Below are 16,747 nucleotides of genomic sequence, written 5' to 3'. Positions count from 1 at the left end.
TACGTAGTTGTGGAAGAGTTTAAAAGATTATCCTCCAATGCATAGAGCAGACACATCATTAGTTCCTGATATACAAAATAGTTTAATACACGACGAATTGAATTATAACAAACAATCATTAGCTGAGGAACATGTTAGATTGATGTCAACTATGATTTCATAGCAACGTAAACTATATGACACAATCATGACAAGAGTTAACGAAAATAAACCTGATGTGTTTTTTCTTTATGGTTATGGCGGTACGGGGAAGACATTTATCTAGAGGGCCATGTCAGCCGCATTACGCTCAAAAGGTGAGATAGTTCTAACAGTTGTCTCAAGTGGGATCGCTGCATTGCTTATACATGGCGGTAGAACAACACATTCAAGGTTTTGTATTTCTCTAAATGTTGACGAGTTTTCAACATGTACTATAGTTCCTAAAAGCCCTTTGGTGCTATTAATACAAAAAGCAAAGCTCATTATATGGGATGAAGCACCACCGATGCATAAACACTGTTTCGAAGTTGTTGATAGAACTTTAAAAGATATTCTCAAGTCTGTTGATGAAAAAAATAAACATATTTCCTTCGGTGGAAAAGTTGGTTTTTTTTTGCAGAGATTTTAGACAAATTCTACCAGTAATACCCAAAGGTACAAGGCCAGAAGTTGTTCATGCTACTATTAATTCTTCGGTTCTTTGGAATTTTTTTGAAGTTTTAACATTGAGTAAAAACATGAGGCTTCTCGGTGGTGCTTCAAGTGCAGACGTTGAACAAAGAAGATTGTTTTCTGAATGAGTTTTGGGTGTTGGCGATGGAGAAATTGGAGATGACAACGACGATGATTTAGAACTTGACATTCCATCAGATTTATTGATTCCAAATTCAGGTAATCCTCTTGCTTCTATCGTTGAAAACACTTATCCCTAACTTTTACAAAGCATGAACGATATAACGTATTTCCAAAATAGAGCTATACTAGCTCTTAAAAATTCAATAGTCGACACAATAAATGATTATATGTTGGATTTAATTCCTGATGAAGAAAAAACATATTTGAGTTATAATACTCCACTCACACAAAATGTAGACGGTTAAACAGTGGATGATGTTCATACTCCCGAATTTTTGAACACGATTTATACGTCGGGACTTCCAAATCACAAGTTGAGACTTAAAGTTGGAGTTCCAGTTATGCTATTAAGGAATTTGAATAAAAAATTAGAATTATGCAATGGAACAAGACTTATTATTACGAGATTGAGAAAACGTGCTTTTGAAGAAAAATTTACTTCATAAAGTAATATTGGTGATCAAGTTTTCATACCTAGATTTTCTCTGACACCATCTGATGTGAGAATTCCTTTTAAATTTCAACGGAGACAATTTCCTATAATGATTTCTTTGCGATGACTATTAATAAGAGTCAGGGACAATCTTTAAAGCATGTTGGGATATATCTTCCGTCGCCAGTGTTTTCACATGGTCAGTTGTTTGTTGCAATTTCAAGAGTTACTTCTAGAAAAGGATTAAAAATATTGATCATCGATGACGATGGTGAAGATACGACTAAGACTTCGAATGTGGTCAATAAAGAAGTCTTCCGTAATATAACATAATTTTCTTTGTATGAATATTTATCCAAAATTATTGTTGAACTATCGTTTAATGTTACTCAACTTTTTTCGTATACCTTACATTATTGGAATTATCATATCTTATTTAATTATTATATATCTTACCGTTAATCATACCCGTGCACCGCACGGGTCAATGTTCTAGTATATTGATATGTTCGATATTAGCATCCTTTTGTTTTGTTTTTTTTTTTACTAGAGTATCCTTTTGTTATTTAGTTTATAAATTTATTTTTTAGTTTGGGACTTGTAATTTAAGAACAATACAAGACTGCTTTATTTGAAGTACTAAAATGGTCCCATTTTCCTAAACTATAGGATAATAAATAGTTGCTAAATTACATTTTTGGTCTCTAAATTTCATAAAGTTGCAATTTCGGTTCTATAATTTTTAAAATAACACTTATGGCCTCCTATATTTATCCTTTTTTGCAAAAGGTTAATTTTGATCAAGTCAATGTTGATGTGGCAAGTCACTTAAGTGACTCAGCTGTCACATCAACCTCTTTTGCTACCTAATAATTAATAAAAAAAATAAAGAAAAAGGAATGAAAAAAAGTGACACCGAGAAGCTTCATATTTTTCTTCATCTCAGTTTCAATAATAAGGGAAAACTCTTATCAAAGTTCCTTTACCTAAAATACCAACAATGGCAAAAGAGTTTAAGAGTTAAGACACCTCTATAGCTCCCATGGTGATGAAGTTATAAGCAGCAAAATCGTAAGGGTTAAAAGCGCGTTTAATTATTCCATTTTCAGTTGCAGTGCCGGTGAGGGAGATTTGGAAGAGAGGGCAAACTAACCAAAATAAGTTTTTTCGATACAGTTATGTATGTGTTATTAGGGGCTGTTTAGGTGACTCTATAAATGCAAAAGCAAAGACCGAAGCTGAAATAGTGAAATGAGAAGGAATATGAATTGAAGGAAAGTAGCTGCAGGAGGAGGAAACTGGCTACTCACAATGACAATGAACAAATATCTTTGTCATAGCAGAGAATACCACCACAATGAACAAAACCATAAGATGCCTACTCCCATCCAAAAAAGCTAAGAATCAATCCAATCTAGTTTAAGAGTCATAAGATGCCTACTCACAATTAACAAATATCTTTGCCATAGCAGAGAATACCACCAGATCGAAGGAAACTGAAAACACCTGAAGCTAGATAGTCCAATGTCAAACATAAAAACACCAAGACTGGGAACAGGGGGAGTAAAGATAACAATAAAAACAGACTTAGTCAAAAATGACTTTTTTGCAAAAGGGAGTAAAGATAGAGTCATAAGTGCTATTCTGAAAATTAGAAACCAATATCGCAACTTTGTGAAACTTAAGGGCCCAAAAGTGCAATTTAGCTTAAATAGTTCAATCACATATCACATTGATCCTAAATCCCATCATGCACTACAAATTTTTATTTTTTGTTGGCAAATTGCACTACAAATTATTTTATTTTTGTTAAAATGGTCTATTTTAGCATTACGTAGGAAGAATATATAAACAAAATATGAAACAATAGAGAGAATTAACTTTTTCTAACTATTGCTTAATCAGTGATATAAAACTCTAATATATGTTCAAAAGATAAGGCAATGTAATTTCACCAAACAAATATGTTTGTGAATAAAAACCCAATTGATTTGGACTAGAACTTATCAAAATATATGTAAGCTAATATATTATCCCAAAAAGCATTCAAAAGAGGAATAATATTTTCAGAAAGCATGGTAAGATCATAGCTCCAATCTTCTAAGATAACTTTGCCCTTGAGAAGTCCATTTCAGGATGCTGCAATGCATAAAATATAACATGTTAGCATATACTGACCGTATACAAGAGATCAGCAAAGGGTGCACATTATTGAGAAAGAAGAAAACAACGGTACAAAAGTCAAATGTTCACCTGACTCATAAATTTCTTCATCATCTCCTGTTTTTGAAGCTCCTCACTTGTAGGAAGGCCCATGGACTTTTGCCTCTGATCAAACTGTTGAACAACACAGCATAATATTAAACAAACAAACAAACACATGAAAATTCTTAAATCTAAAATAACCCACTTCGACTGTCATTTTATTTTCATCAATCATTTTATTTTTTACGGAGTAAACCAAACAAAATAATGGATACTTTCAACAGTTTGATGAAATAAAAATAAAAATGATTTCAAAAACAAATGCAAGTTGTATAAATACCGGAAGTGACAAAAATCAACTAATTACCATCATTTTTTCAACAGTCGATCGAGTCTCAGGATCAAGATCACCTAATTTGCTGTTCTCAGGTTCAACTTTTTGGGTGTTAATTTCAGGATCACCCTTTACCAAGCATTTCCACCAATCCATTTGATCATGCTTGGTCAAAAGAATGGAAACAATACTCTGATCCTCTGCAAAAATTGGTTGCAAAATAATTAACAAAACGTCAACAAGAAAACCTTATGCAGATGCAATTTAGTAGTCTCATACCTATGCTCCAAAAACAATCATCAGGCTTGATAGATTTATATAGCTCACCCTGGGAAATTTAATAATCACAGTCATCAGCACAAACGTCATAAAAACATCAAAACAGCTAAAAACTTCAGATTGAAGAACAGAAGGAACAGACAATAATCGGTGTAACTTAGGTCCAAATAAGGGTAATTGGTAAAACAAACGAATGTGGCACTGTTAGTATAACTTAGTACAAGCTTACATCAATAATCGGTGGCTGGCCTTTGAGTCCGACTGTCAGATGGTTCTTCTTTATCTCACAGGTGAGAAATCTTGATTTTGTTCCATGTGGCACTGGAACATTCACATTGAGCTCTTGGAGAGATTGAGTCCAAGAATACTTCTCCAGATCCATACCATTACCCTTATTTGGAGCTGTTGATTAAAAAGAGCAAAAGTGTAAAGAAAAAACCTTTAGATATAGAGTTCATTACCGCTTCAATGTTAATTGTTATTATTACATTAGCTAACAAAGAGTTAAAATGTTAAATCATATCAAATGGCAATAACAAATACAATAAAATTATTACTCCATACTTTGGATAATTTCGCAGTATAAAACATAGAATCGATTCCTCACACACCATCAAATTAGAGAGGAGAAACAAAAGATAGAAAACTAGCGTCAAAGTCTCTCGGGGTTCCTAGTATTTAAACAGTTACTGCTTCCGTTCTCTCCAAATTCCCTCAAATAACAGTATCAAATCAATGGTTAAAATCGATGGAAGAGTGTATGGATCACTGCATCAAAAGTCTTCCTAACTATTACAATTAAGTGAGGTTAGGCAGTTTTTCTAATACCAATCAACCGCCGTGGTATAAGCTGAGTGATGCAATTATATTATTAGTTATATACGATGAATATTATTAGTTATATACGATGATCGAGACTCACACTTCAACGAAAAATTGTTCGAATGTGTGTATTCATGTCACATTGTCTAGAGGCAAGCTAAACAAATTAAATTAATGTGTGTGAATTCATCAAATCTTAATGGATGGTCCAAATCATTAGCCTATTGTCTATGATTCAGCATTACAATAAAAAACCATATACAAAATCAATTGACATTCTCATCTCAATAATCAACATCATAACATAACTAATTATCATCGTATAAATTTCAACAAGTCACAATTCCAATCATTAATCAAAAACACTCAACAATAAATCACTACCACAATGTTCATAACTAACACAGTTCAATATTAATTACAATATTTTTAAAAAAAATTAATAATAATTAAGCAAATTAATAAAACTAGGGCAAAAATTGAAATCAAATCGTAAACCTCTTACCAGCTAATGAACTTTCTTGATCCTTCTTCTCATCTTCCTTACCTTCGACATCCTTCTTCTCAGCCTTTGCCGCGGCCGCAACCTTCTCAGCTTTCGCCTTCTCCTCAGCAGCAATCTTAGCTTTCTCAGCAGCAACGACCTTAGCTTTCTTCACCTTCGCAGCACGACCGGCAGACAAAATCACTTTCTCAGCGGAATCCTTTTCGAAGAAATCGCTTTCCTTAGCGATGAAATCGAAAACCTTATCAAGAAAAGCGGTTGGATTTGATGGATCGAAGGTGGAAGTGAATGGAATGGATTTGGAGGGTTTTGGTTGAGAAGATGATGATGATGATGATGGAGGAGTTTGTTTCTTGGTTTGTTCATCGTCTTGATAATCGGAGATAATCGCCATTGATGATGAGTTTGTTAGGGATTCAAAAGAGGTCTCAGAGTCAGAGTGATGTTAGTTTTCAATTTCAATGTATAAACAAAGACGAGACAAGGTTTATTTATTTATACATGTGACGAAGATTCTGGAATTTGTTTTTATTTTTGGGCCCAAATCTTATTTTTTTTAAGTAGTATAAATTTTTATTAAGAGATATATTTTTGAAGGAATTTAATTTATATGCATTGTACAGTGTAAAGTTATTATACACATGCGTCTAATAATATACCGACACATTATGTATGGTAATTAAAAACACATGATGTGTCACATTCATTAAATGATGTGACAACACATTATTGGATGTATGTGTAAAAAATATTTAATTTGCGAGTTTACTAATAGTTAAATAATATACATATTCTTTTCGTCAAAAAAATAAAATAAATAATATGTATATTCTTGACCAAGAAAAAGAGGTAAAATCTTTGAAGAAAAAAAAAACTTCAAAAGATAATAACTTTCTTTCAATAAAAAAAGAGGTAAGATCTTGGAAATAAAAAACAGAGAGACAGGGAGAGAGATTTCTTTTTTTAATAATTGAGAATATCTTAATTTTTTTTTACTAGAAATATGTTCTTTAATTTAATTATTTTTCATTCAAAAAAAAAAATTTAAATAGAGTCTAATAATAATTTAGTTTTTTTTTGTCAAGTACATAAAATTTTAGTTTAAGTATTACAGTATCTTTTACTAATAAAAGGAATGTTGAATTGCTCATAAGCAAGCATTGTGATGATGTGGCACTCTATAAGAAAAGTTTACAATCTCTATTAAAACATTTTCATCAACTTTTTTCTAAATCATTTTAAATTATCACTATATACAATTATCGTAAAAATAAAAAAACTTCTTACAAATTATGGTTACCAAATCCAAAAGTAATTTCTTTGCTTCACTGATAAAAAATTTATACTACTTTTTTAAAAAGATTGTACTAATGCAAAATCTAAATTAATAATTTGACATTTAACAATTTTTATTAATTTCGTATTATCCTATTCTTTTTTAAAATAATTTTAATGAGTGTTTTGTATAGTAGTTAATATTGGAGATAAATAAAAGTAATTTCTTTTATTTGTTGAATTATTTTATATTTATTTATTGTTTGAAATTATAATATTTTATAAATTTATTTCCAACTATTTTATTTATTCACTTTTCTGATTATTTTTTATCTTTTCAAGTTATAATTACTAAGTGTCTTCAAAAAAGTTATAATTACTAAAAAATTATTTTTATAGAGCAGGCCAATGGATCAAAATTTATTTGTTGGTTATAATTCATACTCCAAATCAATGATTCATTTTTGTTATTTTTTTGTTGATAGTCAATGGTCTATAACATCTTTTGCCTTTGCATTTCCCTCATCTACTTTATTATGTAACTCTCAATTAATTAATAGTATTTGTAACCACAATTTAGTGTCTTTGTCCAATTATCTCCAAAGCATGTTGTCTACATCCTTTTGTTTCCTTCACCTACTAATATTAATTAATAATTGAATAATAAGTATATGCGTGCACCCCCTATAAGAAAAATGTTATGAAAGATTAATAAAATAATGAAATTAAATAAATTGTTATGAAAGATGAAACAATCACCTCTTTTAATGTTGATTTTTTGGGTAGGTACTAAGTCTTTCATTCTTCTTAACTTTTCAATCTCATACTAATAAAAAACGGTTGTGTGAATTAATTATTATATATATTATATACAACCCCTCCTTATACATATATGGGCATGTGAAGTTTCTATTTCAAAGGGTTATTAGTATTTTAGAAGAATGGTAGTTTTCTGAAACTTTTGTGATCTCATTGTATTTTTTCTTTTTCTTTGTATTCAACGAGTGAGATATTATTGTTAATGTTGCAAGCATATTTTATACATTTATTTCTAGCAATAACTAGCACTAACAATTTGTGTTTGATGCAAAAACTTTACTTCTCTTTTACCATCTTTTACGTATGTGTGGTGTAATTAGTACATATTTTATATACTGTCTGCTCTATATATTGATTGAGCAATTTTGAAGTGAATGATGTATCACTTCATGTATATTGTGTACTCTAATTAGTATTTTGCCAAGAAAAAATATGTCGGGATTGCAATGGTACCTGCAATCAATTTGAAAACAAGTTATGCTCATTGTGATCTTTAGTTTAGTTAGTGTGGAAATTAATTCCAGACACGTTTTTGATGGATAAAAAAAATGAATATGTATGACAATGATAGGATGATAAAACACAAAAACATGCATGGGTTTGTGTATGAATTTCTGAATGATATTGGTTTTATTGATTTAAATTTCTTGAAAATGTTTATATTTTCAAGAAATTGCCTTATTAGAATTCGATACTCTTTTTTTTTTTGACAATATAGAGAATTGTATAAAAAAATGTCGATTGTATAAGAATACATAGAGAATTGTATAAGGAAATGGGTACATAATGAAAAAGTGTCGATTGTATAAAAAAATGGCTTTGAACTGCTCTTTATAAAATACTTAATTGTAATAATGTGACAACTCTAAAAAAAAACTTCTAAACAAATTACATTCTAACAAGCACTACTAAACTAAACTGGAAATCCAAATAAAAATTATTAAATAAAAAAAAGACAAAAATGAGGGGACAAAACTCATAAAAAAATGAGAAATATATAAAAAAAAATGAATTAAGCTTAGTAAAAAGAAAATAAATAATTGTAACCAAGAAAAAAAAAATCGCTGGCTAAAAATATTCTAAATTTTTGACCAATAAATATGAGATATAATTTTACCAAGTAAATGTTTGAGAAGAAACTTCAATAAAAATCAATTTATTATTAGAACAAGAATCATCTTTTTTATAAATATGAGAGACTTTCAATTGTATGAAGGAGTAGAGTAAATAGTTATAATTTTTCAAGAAAAAAAATGAAAATCATCAATTATCAATGCTCATGCGTCAAAATATAGTGTGTGTGTGTGTATGTGCTCTGAAATTTACTAAAATTTCCAAAATTATTAATTTGATTTAAATAATAATAATTTAACTATTTAAATAAAATAAGTACATATTCTAAAGTATTAAAAAAATATGTAAGTTACGGCTCGAAAAAAAATAGTGAGATATTTATAAGAATAATATCACTTTTTTAACCAAATAATAAGTTGACATGTTAAATTCTTCTAAAATACTAAACTTTCTTTACCTTAGCCAAATAACTAAACCTAAATTCAAATATATGAAATTAGTATCCAAACTTATATCAACAAAAAATAATAAGTAAGTAGAAAAGTTATTTGGTACTTTAAATTTCATAGAAGGAAGTAAGCTATTACGCTATTTTATATGTAATTTTCAAAAAATGAGATCACGTGATAAAAAAGTATGTATGTATGTATGCATGCCTCCAACTCTTATTGAAAATAAAATAATGGATACGTCAAAAATAAAAAGCAAAGTGACATGTGACTATACAATTGCAACTTATATAAAGAAAACTAAGATCTTATACAATCACACTATTAAACTAAAATATGATGTATCCTTTCAAATTTATAAAACATTATAAGAGATCTATTACATTAAAATATTAACAAAATTACGATATAAATCAATAAAAAATCTCATATTTCTAAACAACCTATTTTTATTTTTTATACATATACTAATATTAAACATAATCATTTTTTTATATATATATAGAAACATAATCATATTTTAAAAGTTAGTATCTATCTTTTAACCATATGTAATTATACTTATCACAATTATTATTTTTCATTTATAAAAATATTTTAATTATATATTTTAACCAAACCCGTGCAACGCACGGGTTTATCCCTAGTATCTTATGACGCATCCTCAACAATGTTCTCCCTTTCACGAGTTAGTTAGCTAAACGAGAAGTAAATTGCAATATTTTTGTATCCTCGATGCTTTCAACAAGAGGAAACTATAGACTATACTTTCATGAAATGTCCAAGATTATCCAAAGTTTGGTTTTGTATAGCTAGACTAAACTATCATTTACTCTAAAACTAAGGGTCTGCACTTCATAGATTGGCTCTATCATATTATTCCTAAGGTTAAAGAGGATGGGTTAATCCAAATTGGGGCTTTAACTTATGGCATTTGGTATGCAAACTTATGGCATTTGGTATGCAAGGAACCAATTCACTTTTGAAAACATTTATATGTCTGATAACACCATTATTCAGAAAGCTTTCCAAAGCACTAGTGAATACAATAAAACTCAGTTACAAGTTAAGGATTGGAACACTAAGTCTTTAACTAAGAGAGGAAATCAGAGCACACCCTAACGAGAAGATAAAGTGGAAAAAACCAAAGCGAGGATATATTAAAGCCATTTTCCGTGATGAAATGGGGCTGATTCTCGCGGCAGCTACTTGGGAAATGGTTAGAGATCCGAACCCTCTACACGCCGAAGCACAAGCCCTCTATAACACCACGCGACTCGAAGCTGAGTGTTGCTTCACCTCTGTTATCTTCGAAAGCGACTACTGTCTCCTTGTTCAAGCAATGAAGACAGAGGAATCACATTTTAGATCTTACCCGCGGAATTACTTTTGCGGTATTCATTGTAACTGAGTCAAGTTTAGAAGTTGCAAATTTGGCCATATTCGACCGGAATAAAATAGGTCTGCCCATGAGTTAGCCCTTACTAAGCTGAACCGTGTGTGGCTTGAAGAGGCTCCCATAACATTGTACATTTGTCCACTTTGGACCTTATTAATCAATAAATGATCTATTTTCATTAAAAAAAAAGAGTAGTATATATGTTAATTTAAATAGTATCTATTTTTTTTTAGTAAAAAAAGTAAATAGATTCTCATAAAAATTTAGTTAAGGTACTACATTTATAATCGGTAAACTACACTCTCCTCCCTTAATAGATGCTTAAATTAAACTATCCTTTCATCTTATGTTAAAATATACACTCTCGTCCCCTCTTATACAAAATATTTTGAAAAAATTACACTCTCCTCCCTTGATAGAAGCTTGAATTTCATTCTTATCCCCCTTATATTTAACCCACATTTTTGTCCTTTAATAAACACTTCATTTTAATATAATCTAATCTTATAATACCTATTTTTCATCACTTTTTATTCACATTCTTAACGTATAGTTTTAAACGTTGTCATAAACTATGAAACTATACAAAATAAAATTAAAAATTTGGATAAATTACTAAAGCCAATTTTAAAAATATTTTAAATTGAATTTAGATACTAAAATCATATAATCAGTAATAATAGTTTTCTGAAGATTAAAAATAATTTCTTAAATGGTGACTCAAATTTTTTTTGGACATAAAATAGGGATTTAAATTTATGTGTTATTACAAAAATATTTATTTTTGCTAAAATGGACTAAAGTGTATATTTTAACATAAGGAAGAGGAGTGTAATTCAAGCTTCTTTCAAGGAAGGGGAGTATAATTTACTCTATATTTTTTCTATGGGTTATGTTAACTTGTACCCTAAGGGCACATGTTAAGCTACCTAAAAATAGAAATATAGCTTTTAATGATAGAAAACATTTAATGTCTAGAGAATTGAATGCACCACAAGTTCAATAAATTTTTTCCACATTTATCTCCTTAACATGTGCCCTTAAGGGCACAAGTTAACATTCTCCTTTTTCTATTATAACCTTTTAAGTACTCGCTCTGTCCCAATTTGATTGACACAGTTGACTGTTGTGCACTATTCACACATGTTGCTTTGACCTTATTTTTCTACTAATAAACAAAAATAAATATTAGCATTTAAGATGTTGTTTTATTCGTCTCGAAGTGTATTTTTAAAATATCAAATTTTTAATTCTTTTACTATTATACAATTAAAAATATTAATCGTCAAAGTTATGCATCGGCATGCGTGAAACAGTCAACTATGTCAATCAAATTGGGACGGATGGAGTAGTTTAAAATACCATTTATAAGATCTACAAAAAAAAAAAATTAATATACAATTTGTTTTCTTTAGACAAAATACACAATTGGTTTTTCCATTATTTTCTTGTGTTTAATATGACTCTTGAACTCATACATAACAATCATAAAAAATACCACCAACAAATTACACGCATGACACTACCAACTATGAAGTTTAAATTAAAATATTTAAATTTTAATAGTAATAAGTTATAAACAATTATCTCATCTTCGTGTATTATATGCATATCAATATATCACCAAAAACACACACAACCAATTAAAATACTATATATACAACACCATTAATATATTAGAATTGGTTCTCCTTAATTTTTTATGTAATACTACATACATAATCATTTCTTTGATCTGTTATTTCTTTTCATATTTTCTTTTTTCCTTGTCTTCTCCTCTTTTTTGCATAAATTCGTAAAAACAAAAGATATTTGTGTAAATATACGGGCTATATTGCTATTACTATATATCCTATAACTATTTATAATATTATTAAAATAAATGTTATGTTTCTTATCAAAAATAAATAAATAAATGTTATGTTCATCCAATATTTATATGTATTATATGCATTATTAAAAAATATTTGTTGTCTCTTTAAATAAGGGGGTCCTAGACAGTCATCAATCTTGCTCAAGCTCAAGGCTACGATTGTTTACATTTATTTTATTTTTATGTATCAGTTAAGCTATTTATCTCATGCCTATAGGGATTTCACCAAATAAGGGATCCGTCCCATTGCCATGCCTACCTAAGGCCCATCATGCACTACAATTTTTATTTTTTGCTGGCAAATTGCCCTATAAATTATTTTATTTTTGTTAAAATGATCTATTTTAGCATTACGTAGGAAGAATATATAAACAAGATATGAATCAATAGAGAAAATTAACTTTTTCTAGCTATTGCTTAATCAGCGATATAAAACTCTAATGTATGTTCAAAAGATAAGGCAATGTAATTTCACCAAACAAACATTTGTGAATAAAAATCCAATTGGTGGAACTAGAACCAGTCAAAACATATGTAAGCTAAGATATTATCCCAAAAAAAGTAATATTTTCAGAAACCACGGTATGATCAGAGCTCCAATCTTTTAAGATAACTTTGTCCTGGAGAAGTCCATTTCAGGATGCTGGAATGCATAAAATATAACATGTTAGCATATGCTGTATACAAGAGATCAGCAAAGAGTGCACAGTACTGAGAAAGAAGAAAATAACAGCACAAAAGTCAAATATTCACCTGACTCATAAATTTCTTCATCATCTCCTGTTTCTGAAGCTCTTCACTTGTAGGAAGGCCCATGGACTTTTGCCTCTGATCAAACTGTTGAAAAAAATACAGCATAACATTAAACAAACAAACATATAAAAATTCTTAACTCTAAAATAACTCACTTTGACTGTCATGTTATTTTCATCAATCATTTTATTACGAAGTAAACCAAACAAAATAATGGATACATACTTTCAACAGTTTGATGAAATAAAAATAAAAATGATTTCAAAAACAAATGCAAATTGTATAAATACTGAAAGTGACAAAAATCAACTAATTACCATCATTTTTTCAACGGTCGATCGAGTCTCGGGATCAAGATCACCTAGTTTGCTGGTCTCAGGTTCAACTTTTTGGGTGTTAATTTCAGGATCACCCTTTACCAAGCATTTCCACCAATCCATTTGATCATGCTTAGTTAAAAGAATAGAAACAATACTCTGATCCTCTGCAAATATTGGTTGCAAAATAATTAACAAAACGTCAACAAGAAAACCTTATGATTAGACCCCAACAAAATTAAAAGTATCCATCATGTTATTGTAACATAAAAACAGAATTTCCACATATGCAATTTAGTAGTCTCATCTCATACCTATGCTCCAATAACATTCATCAGGCTTGATAGATTTATATAGCTCCCCCTGCGAAATTTAACAATCACAGTCAATCAGCACTAACGTCATAAAAACATCAAATAAGCTACAAACTTCAGATTGAAGAACAGAAGGAACAGTCAATTTCAAAACATAAAACAAACGAATGTTCTAAGCAGGAAATATCTTTCAATAGCAACTGTTAGTATAACTTAGTACAAGCTTACATCAATAATCGGTGGCTGGCCTTTGAGTCCGACTGTCAGATGGTTCTTCTTTATCTCACAGATGAGAAATCTTGATTTTGTTCCATGTGGCACCGGAACATTCACATTGAGCTCTTGGAGAGTTTGAGTCCAAGAATATTTCTCCAGATCCATACCATTACCCTTATTTGGAGCTGTCCATTAAAAAGAGCAAAAGTATAAAGAAAAAACCTTCAGATATAGGGTTCAGTACCGCTTCAATGTTAATTGTTATTATTCCATTAGCTAACAAAGACATAAATCATATCAAATAGCAACAACAACAAATACAATAAAATTATCACTCCATCCTTTGGATAATATCACAGTATAAAACATGGAATCGATTCCTCGCACACCATCAAATTAGAGAGGAGAAACAAAGATAGAACACTAGTGTCAAAGTCTCTCGGGGTTCCGTATTTAAACAGTTACTGCTCCCGTTCTCTCCAAATTCCCTCAACTAACAGTGTCAAATCAATGGTTAAAATCGATGGAAGAGTGTATGGATCACTGCATCAAAAGTCTTCCTAACTACTACAATTAAGTGAGGTTAGGCAGTTTTTCTATTACCAATCAACCGCAGTGGTATAAGCAGAGTGATACAATTCAAATGTGTGTGTATTAATGTCACATTGTCTAGAAGCAAGCTAAACAAAATGTGTGTGAATTCATCAAACCTTTATGAGCCTATTGTCTATGATTCAACATTACAATAAAAAACCATATACAAAATCAATTGACATTCTCATCTCAATAATCAACATCATAACATAACTAATTATCAAAAACACTCAACAATAAATCACTACCACAATTTTCATAACTAACACAGTTCAATATTAATTACAATATTAAAAAAAAAAATATTAATTAAGCAAATTAATAAAATCAAATCGTAAATCTCTTACCAGCTAATGTACTTTCTTGATCCTTCTTCTCATCTTCCTTACCTTCGACATCCTTCTTCTCAGCCTTTGCCGCGGCCGCAACCTTCTCAGCCTTCGCCTTCTCCTCAGCAGCAATCTTAGCTTTCTCGGCAGCAACGACCTTAGCTTTCTTTACCTTGGCAGCGCGACCGGCGGACAGAATCACTTTCTCAGCAGAATCTTTTTCGAAGAAATCGCTTTCCTTAGCGATGAAATCGAAAACCTTATCAAGAAAAGCGGTTGGATTTGATGGATCGAAGGTGGAAGTGAATGGAATGGATTTGGAGGGTTTTGATTGAGAAGAAGATGATGATGATGATGGAGGAGTTTGTTTCTTGGTTTGTTCATCGTCTTGAAAATCGGAGATAATCGCCATTGTTGATGAGTTTATTAGGGATTCAAAAGAGGTGTCAGAGTCAGAGTGATGTTAGTTTTCAATTTCAAAGTATAAATAAACACGAGACAAAGTTTATTTATTTATACATGTGACGAAGATTCTAGAATCTGTTTTTACTTTTTGGCCCAAATCTTTTTTTTTAGTAGTATAAATTTTTATTATGAGAGATATTTTTGAAGTGTACTTTTTTTTTATAAGCAAAAATTTAAAAATTTATTATAAGGGAGTACGGAGGTATACTCAAATCCTTACAACATACAGCACTAAACTAAGTGTTTATAATTCAAGACATAAGATTTAATCACCAAAAAAGGAAAAGAGTACAAGTCTTACGCCCATACCGACTAGTGAACCACAATCAAAAATAAAGTTTGGTTGTCTCCAATCAGGGCCGGCAAAGTGCAGGTGCAGAGTGTGCTGCAGCGCAGGGCCACGTAATTATAGGGGGCCAAATTTTTTAAAACTTCATTAATATATATGTATATGAGATAAAATATACTATTTCAAGTTTAATCCACTATAGGCCTAGCATCCACTTCTTATTGAAAAGCAACTACACTTGTTTTTATATAGGCTTTAGCATCATTTAATTTTTCATACAGGCGATGTGGACTAAGAATGCATATGATTTGGAAACTTTAGTCATTACTTGTTCACTTTTTTGCCTTCAACAAATGTCCATTATTCCTCAATCAAGTTATTCATAAATTTAAGCAGAAATTTGTAGATCATATTTGTCTTATACTTAAGTCGGTAGAAAACTTTTTTATATGATTTTTACAATTTAAATAGAGAATGACTTTTTTTAAAAAAACCATCTCTTCTTTAGTAGGGGTCCATTTTTAATATTAGAGCAGGGTCTCCAATTTGATTGGACCGGCCCTGTCTCCAATAACGACGAAACATCCGGTATATTGCCCTTAAAAATTACTTTATTGTTGAAAGACTTTATATTGTTCAAAAACTATTTTTTTTCGGCAAACATATTGTTAATTTTTTAATGTAGCAAACATGATAAAGATCAGTACTTATAGTGCATTGGATTGACTTATTCATGGCGGTGAGAGTTTTTGTGAGATGAATGAAAATATCCAATGGTGGGTGTGACGTATTCATGGCGGTGAGTTGTCATAGTTGAAGATAAATGGTAGAGAAAAAATTCACTCGCAAAAAGGAAAATGAATATAGCTTCAGGGCGGTGTTTGTTAACCGTGTAATTTTTTAATGAGAATAAAAGAATACACATGTAAAATTATGATTGGGAACGGTAGGAACAAGACTTAGAGTATTTTGTTGAAATAAAAGGTTAATGTATTGTTTGAAATTGACGGAATATGGTAGGCATCACAAAAAGTTCATAATTTAAATAATGTACATCTTTACATGTCGTTGATTGAAAAATTTCTATCTTCATCTCCATTATATACATTAAGAGATTCCTACAGAGCTCTTTCGTGCATTTTCAATAAAAATTGTTTAGGTGACAT

General features: G+C 30.2%; 1 protein-coding gene across 1 annotated transcript; it reads right to left on the bottom strand.

The window, feature by feature from the left end:
• Window positions 1–3,151: 3,151 nt before the first annotated feature.
• LOC123893469 lies at window positions 3,152–15,326 on the bottom strand. The gene is made up of 11 exons (XM_045943248.1): window positions 14,846–15,326; window positions 13,917–14,089; window positions 13,689–13,737; window positions 13,375–13,541; window positions 13,058–13,141; window positions 5,416–5,857; window positions 4,318–4,490; window positions 4,089–4,137; window positions 3,843–4,009; window positions 3,524–3,607; window positions 3,152–3,409 (listed from the first exon to the last, which is right to left on the bottom strand). Exons 1-11 carry the CDS (start codon window positions 15,237–15,239, stop codon window positions 3,371–3,373), a joined length of 1,821 nt encoding a protein of 606 aa, XP_045799204.1. The 5' UTR covers window positions 15,240–15,326; the 3' UTR covers window positions 3,152–3,370.
• Window positions 15,327–16,747: the final 1,421 nt, after the last annotated feature.

The sequence above is a fragment of the Trifolium pratense genome, linkage group LG1 (genome assembly GCF_020283565.1).
Source record: "Trifolium pratense cultivar HEN17-A07 linkage group LG1, ARS_RC_1.1, whole genome shotgun sequence".
Taxonomy (NCBI): Eukaryota; Viridiplantae; Streptophyta; class Magnoliopsida; order Fabales; family Fabaceae; genus Trifolium; species Trifolium pratense.
The sequence above is the reverse complement of the archived record's forward strand: the minus strand, read 5'-3'. Positions and strand labels throughout refer to the sequence as shown.

Coding starts and splice junctions, on each gene's coding strand:
- LOC123893469 (XM_045943248.1), bottom strand. CDS start 15,239: ATGGCGATTATCTCCGATTTTCAAGACGATGAACAAACCAAGAAACAA. Junction 14,090..14,845: donor TCAAGAAAGTACATTAGCTG/GTAAGAGATTTA, acceptor TTTAATGGACAG/CTCCAAATAAGGGTAATGGT. Junction 5,858..13,057: donor TGAAGAAATTTATGAGTCAG/GTGAATATTTGA, acceptor GAAAACTAACAT/CACTCTGACTCTGAGACCTC.